We start from the raw sequence: 14,540 nt of genomic DNA, 5'->3' as shown, positions 1-14,540 counted from the left end.
GATATCGATCTCATTCCGTCAGTAGAGGATGCCTGGTTGTTCTTTAAAAGTAATTTCCTCTCAATCTTAAATAAACATGCCCCATTCAAAAAATACAGAACTAAGAATAGATATAGCCCCTGGTTCTCCTCAGACTTGACTGCCCTTGACCAGCACAAAAACATCCTGTGGCGTACTGCATTAGCATCAAATAGCCCCCGCGATATGAAACTTTTCAGGGAAGTTAAGAACCAATATACACAAGCAGTTAGGAAAGCAAAGGCTAACTTTTTCAAACAGAAATTTGCATCCTGTAGCACTAACTCCAAAAAGTTTTGGGACACTGTAAAGTCCATGGAAAATAAGAGCACTTCCTCCCAGCTGCCCACTGCACTGAGGCTAGGAAACACTATCACCACCGATAAATCTACAATCATCGAGAATTTCAACAAGCATTTTGCTACGGCTGGCCATGCTTTCCACCTGGCTACCACTACCCCGGCCACCAGCTCTGCACCCTCCGCTGCAACTTGCCCATGCCCCCCCCCGCTCGCGATCGATAATAGACAGTACTGTGCAGCCGTTTTCATTGACCTGGCCAAGGCTTTCGACTCTGTCAACCACCGCATTCTTATTGGCAGACTAAATAGCCTTGGTTTCTCAAATGACTGCCTCGCCTGGTTCACCAACTACTTCTCAGATAGAGTTCAATGTGTCAAATCGGAGGGCCTGTTGTCTGGACCTATGGCAGTCTCTATGGGGGTGCCACAGGGTTCAATTCTTGGGCCGACTCTTTTCTCTGTGTATATCAATGACGTCGCTCTTGCTGCTGGTGACTCTCAGATCCACCTCTACGCAGACGACACCATTTTGTATACATCTGGCCCTTCATTGGACACTGTGTTAACAAACCTCCAAACGAGCTTCAATGCCATACAACACTCCTTCAGTAGCCTCCAACTGCTCTTAAACACTAGTAAAACTAAATGCTTGCTCTTCAACCGAACGCTGCTTGCACCCGCCCACCCGACTAGAATCACTACTCTCGACGGGTCTGACCTAGAGTATGTGGACAACTACAAATATCTAGGTGTCTGGTTAGACTGTAAACTCTCCTTCCAGACTCACATTAAGAATCTCCAATCCAAAGTTAAATCTAGAATCGGTTTCCTATTTCGCAACAAAGCCTCCTTCACTCATGCTGCCAAACATGCCCCTCGTAAAACTGACTATCCTACCGATCCTTGACTTCGGCGATGTCATTTACAAAATAGCCTCCAACACTCTACTCAGCAAATTGGATGTAGTCTATCACAGTGCCATCCGTTTTGTCTCCAAAGCCCCATATACTACCCACCACTGTGACCTGTACGCTCTTGTTGGCTGGTCCTCACTACATATTCGTCGCCAAACCCACTGGCTCCAGGCCATCTATAAATCACTGCTAGGCAAATCCCCGCCTTATCTTAGCTCATTGGTCACCATAGCAACACCCACCCGTAGTATGCGCTCCAGCAGGTATATCTCACTGGTCATCCCCAAAGCCAACACCTCCTTTGGCCGCCATTCCTTCCAGTTCTCTGCTGCCAATGACTGGAACAAATTGCAAAAATCTCTGAAGCTGGAGACACTTATCTCCCTCACTAACTTTAAGTTGTCAGAGCACCTTACCGATCACTGCACCTGTACACAGCCCATCTGAAATTAGCCCGCCCAACTACCTCATCCCTATATTGTTATTTATTTTGCTCATTTGTACCCCAGTATCTCTATTTGGACATCATCTCTTGCACATCTATCATTCCAGTGTTAATACTAATTGTAATTATCTTGCACTATAGCCTATTTATTGCCTTACCTCCATAACTTGCTACATTTGCACACACTGTATATATATTTATTTCTGTTGTATTTTTGACTTTGTTTTGTTTTACCCCATATGTAACTCTGTGTTGTTGTTTTTATCGCACTGCTTTGCTTTATCTTGGCCAGGTCGCAGTTGTAAATGAGAACTTGTTCTCAACTGGTTTACCTGGTTAAATAAAGGTGAAATAAATAAAAAATAAAATAAAACACTATAGGAGGCAATTAATGAAGTGATAACGTTGCCAGGTTTCAATTCTTTAATTAGCTTGTTCAGTTCATGATCGTCTGTCTCTGATGTAAAGTGGGAAGTCTGATTAAATTAATAACCTTTACTGTTGTTAATTATAGCCAAGACAATGCGACACATTTTAATTGGTTGTTTGAAAAGTAGGGTGAATCTATGTAGTTTAGGGTTATACTAATGGAATTAGGAGTCATGCAGGAGTAATTTACATTTTGTCCATTTGTAAAGGGGGAAATCACAGACAATAACCTAGAATACCTAGTGCAGGCTGAAGTACCAGATTCTGGGTTAATCTAAGTTCTGTTCAGTGCCTGTTGAAATGACAAAAATCTGCATTGTGTGAAGCAAAATCAATTAATAGCTACTTTGAAATTGGGTAAATTCCACAAAAAGTTAACGTCCTCATTTATTCACAGGAGTTATTCAAGTAAATCATTTTAGTAAATCCTCATGGTATTGAAAGACTCAGCTGTGTCTGTGTTCTTCTCCAGCAGTTTACAACTGTCTGTCTCTGTTCCCATGAGGTACCACAAACAAACAAACAAAGGAAAGCACAACACATTTATCACAATAAACACTAGGCCTTTACCACATTGTCCAGTGACATCATTAGTGTCCTCTCTGTCCACACTGACCTAACCTGGGGTCAAGCCCTCTGTGCCCAATAACCTTTAACAGTTTACTGCTACAATCTACTGACCAAGCACTTCCCCTCTTGTATTGGACAGGCTTACAGGGAGAGATTATATTTCTCTTCTCTCCATTTCACTCATTTCTTCTCCAATTTTTCATTTTAATTGCAGAGCGGACAGTTCATTATCAGAACATCACTGACCCACTGGTCTCTGAAGGTTGCTCTGATAGACTCCAGGAAATAAAAGGGAGAGAGGTGAGGGAATTGCTCCAATATTGAGCAGGCCAAAGGGTAGGAATTAACAGGGTATTGTATTAGCTGGAGGAGATCCTTTAGATTTCTCTTTTGTAAATTCTGGGATTTAGCTAGTGTATACCTGCTCAAATAAGATTTGTATCACGATAATTCATGATTACAAAACAATGAGACTGCCTTAGGGTTATCATGCTACCTGGATATTTATGGTATTTTGTATAAAGCGTATATTAATTTACTTTTTTTATTTCACCTTTCTTTATACTGGTTTGTCTCTTTGAGACCCGTTCAAGATGGCAGCAGTCGGCAACACAGTCAATTATTAGCTTAAAATTATGAACGGTTTCTAATTCCAGGATGTTAATTCACTGTGGAAATTCAAGTTACTCAGTTGACTCACCATAGTAGTTTCCGTGATGGACCCAAAGCTGTTGATGAAAATATTGCAGGTGACATTCACAGGCGGACCTGAAAAATGAATAAAAAGACAATCCATCACTCCTTATATGGAAGAATCCTTTCAACTGTTTGACCTGATGTGTAAAAGTTTGTTAGAGATCATTTAGAAATCTTTGAATGACACTGAGGGTTATTGTATGTACAGGAAGTGGAGAGTGTCTTGCTGTCAACTCTCTGATGTGGTGCAAGTATGAAATATCCACTCAGTGGCCAGTTAATTAGGTACACCGCCCTGTTCATGAAAATGGTTAGCTCTTACGGACAGGGAGTCACGTAGCCATAGCTTGCTATATAAAGCAGGCAGGCATTGAGGCATTCAGTTATGGTTTGATTGAACGTTAGCACGGGCAAAATTAGTTCACTTTCCTTGCCTTGTCTAACAACACTATCATGAATCTAGTAAAAAAGTTGTGGGACAGAGTGCAGTATTTATTTAGTTTCATAGCACAAACATTTGTTAGCACATTCCCCACACTGGCTTTAGCCATGGAGGGAGCAGGCCAGCCCAGGCAAGTGCAGGAGGGTTGCCTAGCAACACGTGCCTCGGAGGGAGACCGAGTCTGCATAGCACGATGAATTCCCATGATTTGTGAATATGTTCGGACTGAACAGCTAGCGCGACGGCTAAAATGGCTTCAAAAATATATGATTTCAGCTAATAGGGAGAAGTATCTTACAAAATAATTACATTATGGCATTCAGTAATCAAACTATTTACTATTAATAGAAATCTGGGTACATTTATGGATACAATTCTAACTTACTCAAACTAAGTAAGCAAGTGAGCAGTTCTATGCTTCATATCCACTTCTACAGGCAAGTCCTATCTTACTTTGTATTAAAAGAAAGGTGGCTGTCTGCTTGCATTCATTCCGAGAAGTTTCTGTGTTTTTTATGGGAGCTGTGGCCCACTTCTTAACATACTTAAGGTACCTTTGAAGTTGGGTCTGATGCGGGCGTCATAGCCAGACCTTTTCCCCATGAGCTTGTCCAGGAAGTCAGACGGGGACTGCGAGGAGGGGACTGTCCTACTGGAGGACTTTATCTCCTCCTTACAGATGCCCGGTCTGAAGAAGAACAAAAACAAACACAGAAAGAGAGGGAGAGAGAAGCAATAGTTAGAGAATGTGAAAGTTCAAATCGGCATCAGTGGAATACACAGGAAGAGAAAACACGAGAAGGAAAAACAAGGTCTAAAACAACTTCTGCATAGCCACCCCCGAACACCCCTCTTTTGTCACATGATGTTCAGTACATATTGTGCTCAATAGACACTAACTACAGTGAGGCGGCGAAAGGGGAAAAGGTACATCCACGTCCAACCCCAGCACTCTCTCTTTCAGTGTGTACTCTCGCCTGGCTTAGCAGCAGTGTGGCTTGACAGATTGATGGCTCAATTGAAATGCTGTGAATGTCACAACAGGGGAGGAAGGCTTCGATTCCAGCTCCAGCATGGCTCAGTCTGACACTGACAGGCCCAACAGACCAAAGAGAGAGCGATTGAGAGTGAGGGGGAGATAGCAGTTCCAGAGCCCACGGGCCCTAGCTTGTGTGATGGATCTCTCCTGACTGGCACGCCGCTGATTTCGCCCGATGCTTTTGATGCAATCGTTAGCTGATCAGTCATAACCCGGGCTCCCTCCTGTGAAGTATGGACGGCTATCCCACCCCAGTCCCCTCCCCCAGGCTCCCTGTGTGCTGTCTGCCCCGTGTAACCTGGCGCCCTGTGTAACCTGGTGCCCTGTGTAACCTGGTGCCCTGTGTAACCTGGCGCCCTGTGTAACCTGGGCTGTGAAGAGGCTCCCTGTGTGCTGTCTGCCCTGTGTAACCTGGTGCCCTGTGGAACCTGGTGCCCTGTGGAACCTGGGCTGTGAAGTGGGTCCCTGTGTGCCGTCTGCCCTGTGTAACCTGGTGCCCTGTGGAACCTGGGCTGTGAAGAGGGTCCCTGTGTGCCGTCTGCCCTGTGTAACCTGGTGCCCTGTGTAACCTGGTGCCCTGTGTAACCTGGGCTGTGAAGAGGCTCCCTGTGTGCTGTCTGCCCTGTGTAACCTGGTGCGCTGTGGAACCTGGTGCCCTGTGGAACCTGGGCTGTGAAGAGGGTCCCTGTGTGCCGTCTGCCCTGTGTAACCTGGTGCCGTGTGGAACCTGGGCTGTGAAGAGGGTCCCTGTGTGCCGTCTGCCCTGTGTAACCTGGTGCCCTGTGTAACCTGGTGCCCTGTGTAACCTGGGCTGTGAAGAGGCTCCCTGTGTGCCGTCTGCCCCGTGTAACCTGGTGCCCTGTGTATCCTGGGCTGTGAAGGGGCTCGCTGTGTGCCGTCTGCCCCGTGTAACCTGGTGCCCTGTGTATCCTGGGCTGTGAAGGGGCTCGCTGTGTGCTGTCTGCCCTGTGTAACCTGGTGCCCTGTGGAACCTGGTGCCCTGTGGAACCTGGGCTGTGAAGAGGGTCCCTGTGTGCCGTCTGCCCTGTGTAACCTGGTGCCCTGTGTAACCTGGTGCCCTGTGGAACCTGGGCTGTGAAGAGGGTCCCTGTGTGCCATCTGCCCTGTGTAACCTGGTGCCCTGTGTAACCTGGTGCCCTGTGGAACCTGGGCTGTGAAGAGGGTCCCTGTGTGCCGTCTGCCCCGTGTAACCTGGTGCCCTGTGTAACCTGGTGCCCTGTGTAACCTGGGTGGTGAAGGTTCCAGACAGATCACAAGGTCTTTGAACTGTACTCATCTGCTGAGTCCCATAGACTCTTGTTCGAACCCCGGTCTCCTACGTGCCACAAGACTGTGTTAGTCTAATGAGCTGTCCTCAACAGCGGAGTCACTGACCACCTTCCGGAGACACTTGAAACCCTGCCTCTTTAAGGAATACCTGGAATAGTACCCCCCCCCCCCCACCCCCCATAAAAAAAAAAGGAAAAAAGTGGTTGTCCCACTTGCTATCATAAGTTGAATGCACCAATTTGTAAGTCGCTCTGGATAAGAGCGTCTGCTAAATAATGTAAATGTATTCAGGTCTCAGGCAAGGTTACTTATCCAAATAACATGGTTCAACGAACCACCACCTCCATTTCAGATGCATTGGCTCTTTTGATCTGTGTATAGAGTCGGGTATGAGAAAACATAATGAAACCCAACAATGTTGGGCCAACATGCTTTGGCCAGCTACACAGGAAAACACCTTGAAAAGCCACAACATTGACTCGATTCAATCCCGAAGAGCCCCCAAATCTGATGAAACTGGGTAGCAAACTTAGCTACATAGATATGATTGTAATTTTTTTTCATGTTTTTGATGCTCTGGTGTTTCTGATGACTAAATTTAAACAGGAAATAAAATAGTTTAAAAGCCTTGAATAGTATTACACATCACACTTGTACATTTCTCTCTCTCCCTCGTTCAAACTTTGCTGTGATATGTTTCATAAGATGATTCCTGCACAAAACATGCATTTTTAATGACAGATGGATTAGGATTTGATTTGCGGCCTCCTTGGTCTCCTTGGATGTCTGACTAACGTTCACTTTCTCCACCCTCCATTGAAAATCAATCAACTAATTTATATACCCCTGAGGATTCTACTGAGCTACATCTCAGTCTCTCTTACTGCGGGAAAGTTCCTGAATTCCCCCGTCTTTGGTTCATCTGCTGTTGGATGAAGTTTACAGTTGCTACAATATTGATGCACCTTCCATCTCTTTTACTCTCTGTTATGGCCACAGAGGCGCGGGCACACACACACACACACACACACACACACACACACACACACACACACACACACACACACACACACACACACACACACACACACACACACACACACACACACACACACACAGCGTTGTATGGGTAACCTGAATTGAATTCTATCCAGTAAATATATGTTTCGTGCCTATCTGCTGCGAGACCAAGCGCCAAATTGAAGTGCAAACACAAAATAGTTATATTTCCAAAGACAAAAGCAATCAGATTTTCTTGACAAGTTTTAAACAGTGATTTTCTCTGAGCTGCAGATTTGTGACTCGATCTCACCTCGAGCATTAAAAAACTAAATAGCTGTGACAGTTCAAGAAATATTGACACATGAGAAACTGGTCTCCTTTAATACAATTGCGAAGGTGTTGGCATGGATTTCTGGGTGATTGTGACAGGCCGGCGGGAAGGTGACTGATGACAATTACCTGAGAAAATCTAACAAATCTCCATAGGGTGTCCATTTTATGACGCCCATGTCAGTTAAGCCGCAAAAGGGTTCAGTGGAGTTGAGGAAACTTTCATTCACATTCTCGCTTAAGACAGAGTGAGCCGAGCGCATAAGCCAACCTACTTCCCTGCCATATACTGTATCAGCGAGGCAATGCTCTGGAGCCAAAGCTATTAGGCAAGACATACTTTTGAGAGAACGTTTGAGTTAATTCCAGCCTAGGATCGTGGAGCTGTCTTTGGGTGACTCATTCTGTGCCTGGTGCTACTAATAGGCACTGTGGACAGCTCAGTTTGAAATGCCTCATCTGATGGCTCTCAACTACCATGCACATCGACTCGGTATTGGTACCCCGTGTATATAGCAAAGTTATCGTTACTCATTGTGTATCTATTATTACGTGTTTTACTTTTCTATTATTTCTCAATTTTCTTTCTCTCTACATTGTTGGGAAGGGCCCATAAGTAAGCATTTCACTGTTAGTCCACACCTGTTGTTTACGAAGCATGTGACAAATCAAATTTGATTAGATTTTTTATTTAAAATGTCATTTTTTTAAAGCTGTTACTTTAATAAGTAGTTATAATTTTGACATCGGGACTGAGAATATCTTTATTTGGACCGTCCAACCCACCCGTTACATACCGACCGCTACTATAATAAGCTATCCTTCAAAATACATTATTTTTTTAATATTTTTTTAAGAGTGGTCCTTGAGTTTAGATCCTTAACAACATTATATTGGCTTCCTTCAGTCCACAACAGTTCAGCAGTTCTTAGGTCCTGTTTGTAATGGTCTGCAGCCCTCTCTCCTGTGAATCCTGAATCTTTAGCCATGTGCCCTTGAAGGCTGTGGGATTCCTATGCATCCACTTAGGCCTTACAGTACATCACCTCTCCATCAACCCTAACACATTTCTAATTGGAGTCTTGCCTACGCTGTCCTCCGTCATCAAGGGTAGAATGTTCTTCCTTCCCGTTAAGCCAGTGAAACCTGCCAACCACAACAATTAAGCAGCCCAAAAAACAACACCGACATTAAGGTCTGAGAGTTTTTTTTCTTCTGGACAATTGACGATATCCTAATATTGACGATTACCCAATGTTGAATGTAAATTGTGCCACTTCTATCTAACAGAGGTTGTGGTCCGTCAAGTCTGTATTGCTTGTATCTTTAGGTCAGTGGTGATGGCGCTTGACAGAGTAGCAGGAGCCTATTAGCATCAGGAGCCTGTTAAATAAAAGGCCTCTTCCTAAATCATTGAGATGCAAGTCGGGGACATTGAATGACCTTTTCAGGCCTTCTCTACCTCGTCTGATCTCTGCATCCACATCGGAGCGTGTCCAAGAATATCTAACAACTCTGTTTTCCTAATCTCGCTCTCTACCTTCCTCCCCCCTCACAGAACAAGGGCTTGTATTGTATTTGTATCAGACTCCTGTAATGTGGTTAGTTTATTTAGTTTATCCAGGCTCTGTCGTAGCCGGCCTCGACCGGGAGACCCAAGGGGCGGCGCACAATTGGCCCAGCGTCGTCCAGGGTAGGGGAGGGAATGGCCGGCAGGGATGTAGCTCAGTTGGTAGAGCATGGCGTTTGCAACGCCAGGGTTGTGGGTTCGATTCCCACGGGGGGCCAGTATGAAAAAAAAAAAAATTATGCACTCACTAACTGTAAGTCGCTCTGGATAAGAGCGTCTCCTAAATGACTAAAATGTAATGTAAATGTTTATTATTGAGTTCCAGACAAATAACAAATTTGGTCGACAATGTGTTTTGAAATGGAGGTCAAATCGTTGCCATATTTTTTAAAATTATAAACAACGACAGATACACAGGGACTTGTAACTGCTCCGCCATCGGAGAGGAGAAAAAAAGTATATATTTCTGCCACAGTTCAAATGCAATTGGAAACATCACAAAACTGTGGGATTGGGCAAACCTTGAACAGTGCTGTTACCAAATACGACAGGAGAATTGCATCATAACTCAACAGCTGTTCAGAATGCATTTTGGTGAAAAAATAACCCTGTAAAACATCCTTGTCACTGAATATTACATGCAGAACTTGAGTATAAATCGTTTTGGTTTCTAATTTGTACATCTCTCTTTGAGCAACAACCGAGACAGATGAACGCATAGCGATAATTTGTATTTTCTGATTCTCAAGATGGCTTCATGCCATGCGACTAATGATTATTAAATCTGGACAAGTCTATTCAACTCCCTGTCTCGTATGTCAGTTTTTGTTTATCCTCAAAGATGGAACTGCACAGTACTAATTCAGAATGAATGCGATATTTAATTACTAGCAGAAAACCACAGACCAATATTTCACATTTCAATAAGGGAGGTGAGTGTGTATCTGTTCATCCTGTGTTGATTGTTTTGAGCCAGTGTAATATGCTGACAGTCTGGTTTGAGAAGGAAGTACTGTGTCGACTTGTGTCAGACCTGTCAGGAGCAGTGAGTGTAAGGTCAGCACAGCAACAGCATCTGACAGTCCTGGAACTATTGGAAACATCTTTGGAGGCCTCCCTTTGCTGCTTTTCAAGTTTTTCATCACTTCTTGATTTGACAGATGATACAATATTAATCAATTTCTTATGTCAGTCATTAAACCAGACAATCTTTAGGCTTACAATATAAGATTTTACTCATGGGCATAGAGAGCTTCTTTAGGTACCACAGCTTGTTCTGAGTCTGAAGTGACCATGTTCACTGTCTTTGGTGTTCTGTTGACTATACAAGTCATGTGGGGGAGTTTTTCTCCAGTGAGCTTTTGCAGCCAACGCTTCCAAGACAGTCCAGCCTTCTGCCTGAGCCTCACTTAGCTAAAGGTTTTCTGACATTTGGAGCACCATAGAACAGCATTATACAGTAGCATGTCTTCTACCCCCATACAGAATGCACTGTTTTCTCTTTCTCCCATGAACTACATGCTTGGATTTATGAGGCTATAATATTCATGAGGAGTAGTGAGGCAACCAGTAAGGCTGAGGTAAAGCAAGAGAGGGCTAACAACGCTATATAATATATAATGTGAACATTCACTAAAATGCAGGGACTATGAGAAGATACAACTGAAAGTGAAAGAAAACAGAACTGAGACGAGTCAGGCGGTGTAGAACAACAGAACTGTCTGACTGCATTGAACTGCATTGTATTAAATATATATATAAACTGGATGAAGGGGGAAGGGTGATCGGGTCAGTGCTTAGGGCACCAACTCTTCTCTCCACTCTCCCTCCATAGGCATCATTGGACCCCTAGGAGTCTATTAAGCACACTTCTTTACTCCCTCTTTCCTCACATTAAAGCTATAGCCGACACTATTAGCTTGGACAGTCTTAAATAATACATCCTCGCCTCTGGACCTACCTTAATGCAAGTCTCAAACCATTTTACTCAAGCACTGTTATTCAAAATGGCACTCGCACATTTGAGCCATCTTTGCTACAGGTGCATGGGAACAAATGAGAGAAAAATAAGAAACTCGCACTGCTCTTACTAGTATCATGGTTTTTTATTAAGCTTCACGTATCGGCCTCAAGGCCTTCGTCAGAGCTTTTGTGAGTGTTTTTAATTAGCACCCTTATGTAGACATTGCTTCACCCACATCCGTTCTATGCATCGAATGGGGTTGGTGTCGAGGAAAAATAAACATGAGTTACAAAATATAAAACTGTGCATTTCATAAATATTCGAATAAAGTGTCTACACAAAGTGTATTAAACACATCTAAAAAACACACTTTATTCGAATATTTATGAAATACACATTGTAACATGTTAATTTTTTCTTGACTCCAACCCCATTCGATGCATTGAATGGATGTGGGTGGAGCAATGTCTACATAAGGGTGCAAATTAAAAACACTCAAAAGCTCTGACGAAGGCCTTGAGGCCGATACGTGAAGCTTAATATAAGACCAGTGATACTAGCAAGAGCAGAGTGTGGGTTTCTCTTTTCTCTCATGTTACTCAAGCACTGTTGAAATCATTTTGCCTGACAACAAGAAGTATTTGTGCTAACGGAGCTGGCTATTATTTTGTATGAACCTGGGTTGGCAGTGCCTCTGTGTAGAATTCACTGAACTAGATTAGTTTAAATTAGACCGAGTCCATATTCAGCGCATGAATTGCAAACATATGCTGCCAATTGCTTTTTATTAGTGAGACCAGTGATCAGAAAGCATATCAATTCGGAATAGTGGCCTCGCCGCTCCTTGGATTCAGCACGCATCACGGGAAATCAGTCATTTAGACAGCCATGTGTGGAATTAGCATAATGGGAGACGGAACAAAACAGGTCCCTCCACCTGTTGAAATTGGCCTTCTTAATTTCCCCTAGCTGTGAAATTGTCCTTTATGTCCACTCAAGCTTTCGATTTTGCTCTCAGACAAATTTTGTAAGCATGCATGACTAAGTCACTTTGGATAAAAGCATCTGCTGAATGGCATATATACTATCATCATCATCATCATCATCATCATCATCATCAACCAGACCAGATTGTGTTAGTACATCCGTCTTTGCACTAGCGTGTTTGATCAGCAAAAAAGACACCCTTTGTAACAACTGGGTTACATTGCAAAGTACACAGATGCGGTTCACAACTGACTGTTCATCTGACCCAATCACACGCTAAAACATTTTCAGTATGTGAATATTTTTGACAATAAAACCAAAATGAATGGAACCTTGTCAGACCATACACAGACCGTTGACAAGCCCTATTTCATGTTACATATCCACTGACCTTTAAATGGTAATATATCAACATGTCATTTTTTGTCTGTAATGACCTATGTGGACCTTCTCGCTCCATGGCCTGTAACAGAAGCCCTTCACTATTGATCAATAGCCTCATTGGGGAATGGGATTTGGAGAACATTGCAATTTACCACTGCGCATTCGTCTTCACTGACACTGCACTATAGTGATGGCTATGCCTATGGCGAACAGCGTTGACGCTCTATACAGTAGCATGCTTCAGCAACTCCCATTCCCAGTCAAACACAACAAAGTGATCGCATCAACAGCTGGACAAAATAATTCAAATGAACAAGACGTTGGACTAATATGCACTTTAAGCACTAAGCACTTTGACATGCAAATACCGGCCCAGCCTTACTCAGACATGTTAAGACCTTTGCACTATCCTGCCGACTTTTTGTAAATATTCTGTAAATATTCGTAGCTTTTCTCTGTTGTGTTCGACATTTTAATATGTATATTGTCTGTATGTTCTTTGACTGCTGAAAAATGAATTGCCTCGAGGACATAAACTTTTTCTAAATCTGAAAATGCTCTGCCCGAGGAATTGTGAGAAACTGGCATGGGTCAGATGTAAAGGCCAGATCTATCCTTTGTGAGCAGGGGGTGAAACCACACACCACAGCACACTGGAATACAGTGCCAAGGGAAGGGATCACTGCCGCTGCATCGCTTTCCAACCAAGGTGCATGAATTGAGGAGCAAAGAAGATGCCAGAAATACAGAAATATACCTGGGAGGAGAAACATGTTTTTGTTGAGTCGTGACTGGGTTGTGAAAGATAAGTTAAGTCATAAATGGTGATAAGGGAGTTCCTGGTTCAATTTACAGCAGAGGCACTGCTTCTCTTTGCAAGACAAATGACTCCAATATGTTTCCAATTTTACACACATTTCAGCTTCACCCACTATGTAATCAACCACACTGCAGGAAGTGTTGACCATCCCAAAATATTCTAATAGGCCTACTATATGATTTTTATTCAAGAGAAAATCTTAAGAATGAGGAATTGTATTTCCTGTTTACCATTGAAGTCTGAAGGAAGACCACATAGGACACAAAGGATCACATTCTCGACTCCCCTTCATTGCATCATCATTTGTCTATGGAGCTCAGAGAATTACTTATCCTCCTTCAACAATTGTTTTTCAGAGTACAGTTGAGAATTGGAGGTATAGAGTCGGTAGGAAAATGCTGTACAGGGCTACAAGAGACACAGGAGCAGGCAGTAGAGTAAAAATAGTCCCGGGACATAAATTGACCTTGCGAGTTGTGTGGCTGAGTTGGAATCTACCCGGCCTCATTTCTACAAACACATACACTACCGTTCAAAAGTTTGGCGTCACTTAGACCTGTTTTTATTGTATTACGTTAGTAATCAATAACCTGTGTGTGTTTTGGATTGTGTTATTATTTAGTTAGTTAGCAAATAAATAATTAAGCCAATGTGTGTATTGCAGATTCATCAATAAGGTTAGGGTTCTTGCAGGTTCAAGGATTATGCGACGTTCTGAATGAGACTGATAAAAGGTAATTATTTAATAAGTGACTTATCGATATATAACATATACACTACCGTTCAAAAGTTTGGGGTCACTTAGAAATGTCCTTGTTTTCGAAAGAAAAGCAATTTTTTTGTCCATTAAAATAACATAAAATTGATCAGAAATACAGTGTAGACATTGTTAATGTTGTAAATGGCTATTGTAGCTGGAAACGGCTGATTATCAGCAACCATCAGTCCTGTGTTCCAAGGGCACATTGTGTTTGCTAATCCAAGTTTATCATTTTTTTAAAGGCTAATTGATCATTAGAAAACCCTTTGGCAATTGTGTTAGCACAGCTGAAAACTGTTGTGCTGATTTAAAGAAGCAATACAACTGGCCTTCTTGAGACTAGTTGAGTATCTGGAGCATCAGCAATTGTGGGTTCGATTACAGGCTCAAAATGGCCAGAAACAAAGAACTTTCTTCTGAAACTCGTCAGTCTATTCATGTTCTGAGAAATGAAGGCTATCCCATGCGAGAAATTGCCAAGAAACTGAAGATCTCGTACAACGCTGTGTACTACTCCCTTCACAGAACAACGCAAACTGTCTCTAACCAGAATAGAAAGAGGAGTGGGAGGCCCCGGTG

At 43.0% G+C, this 14,540-nt stretch overlaps 1 protein-coding gene across 2 annotated transcripts in view; it reads right to left on the bottom strand.

Moving 5' to 3' along the window:
* The window catches only part of LOC121540713 (glycine receptor subunit alpha-4), a 95,097-nt gene that overhangs the window by 20,940 nt on the left and 59,617 nt on the right, over positions 1-14,540 (bottom strand). For both annotated transcript variants that reach the window (XM_041849760.2, XM_041849768.2), the window contains exons 2-3: positions 4,371-4,504; positions 3,379-3,446 (exon numbers count right to left, since the gene is read on the bottom strand). In XM_041849760.2, the coding sequence (XP_041705694.1) occupies positions 3,379-3,446; positions 4,371-4,504 (202 nt within the window). The remainder of the gene's footprint in view (positions 1-3,378; positions 3,447-4,370; positions 4,505-14,540) is intronic.

The sequence above is a fragment of the Coregonus clupeaformis genome, chromosome 3, assembly GCF_020615455.1.
Source record: "Coregonus clupeaformis isolate EN_2021a chromosome 3, ASM2061545v1, whole genome shotgun sequence".
In the NCBI taxonomy this organism is placed as follows: domain Eukaryota; kingdom Metazoa; phylum Chordata; class Actinopteri; order Salmoniformes; family Salmonidae; genus Coregonus; species Coregonus clupeaformis.
The sequence above is the reverse complement of the archived record's forward strand: the minus strand, read 5'-3'. Positions and strand labels throughout refer to the sequence as shown.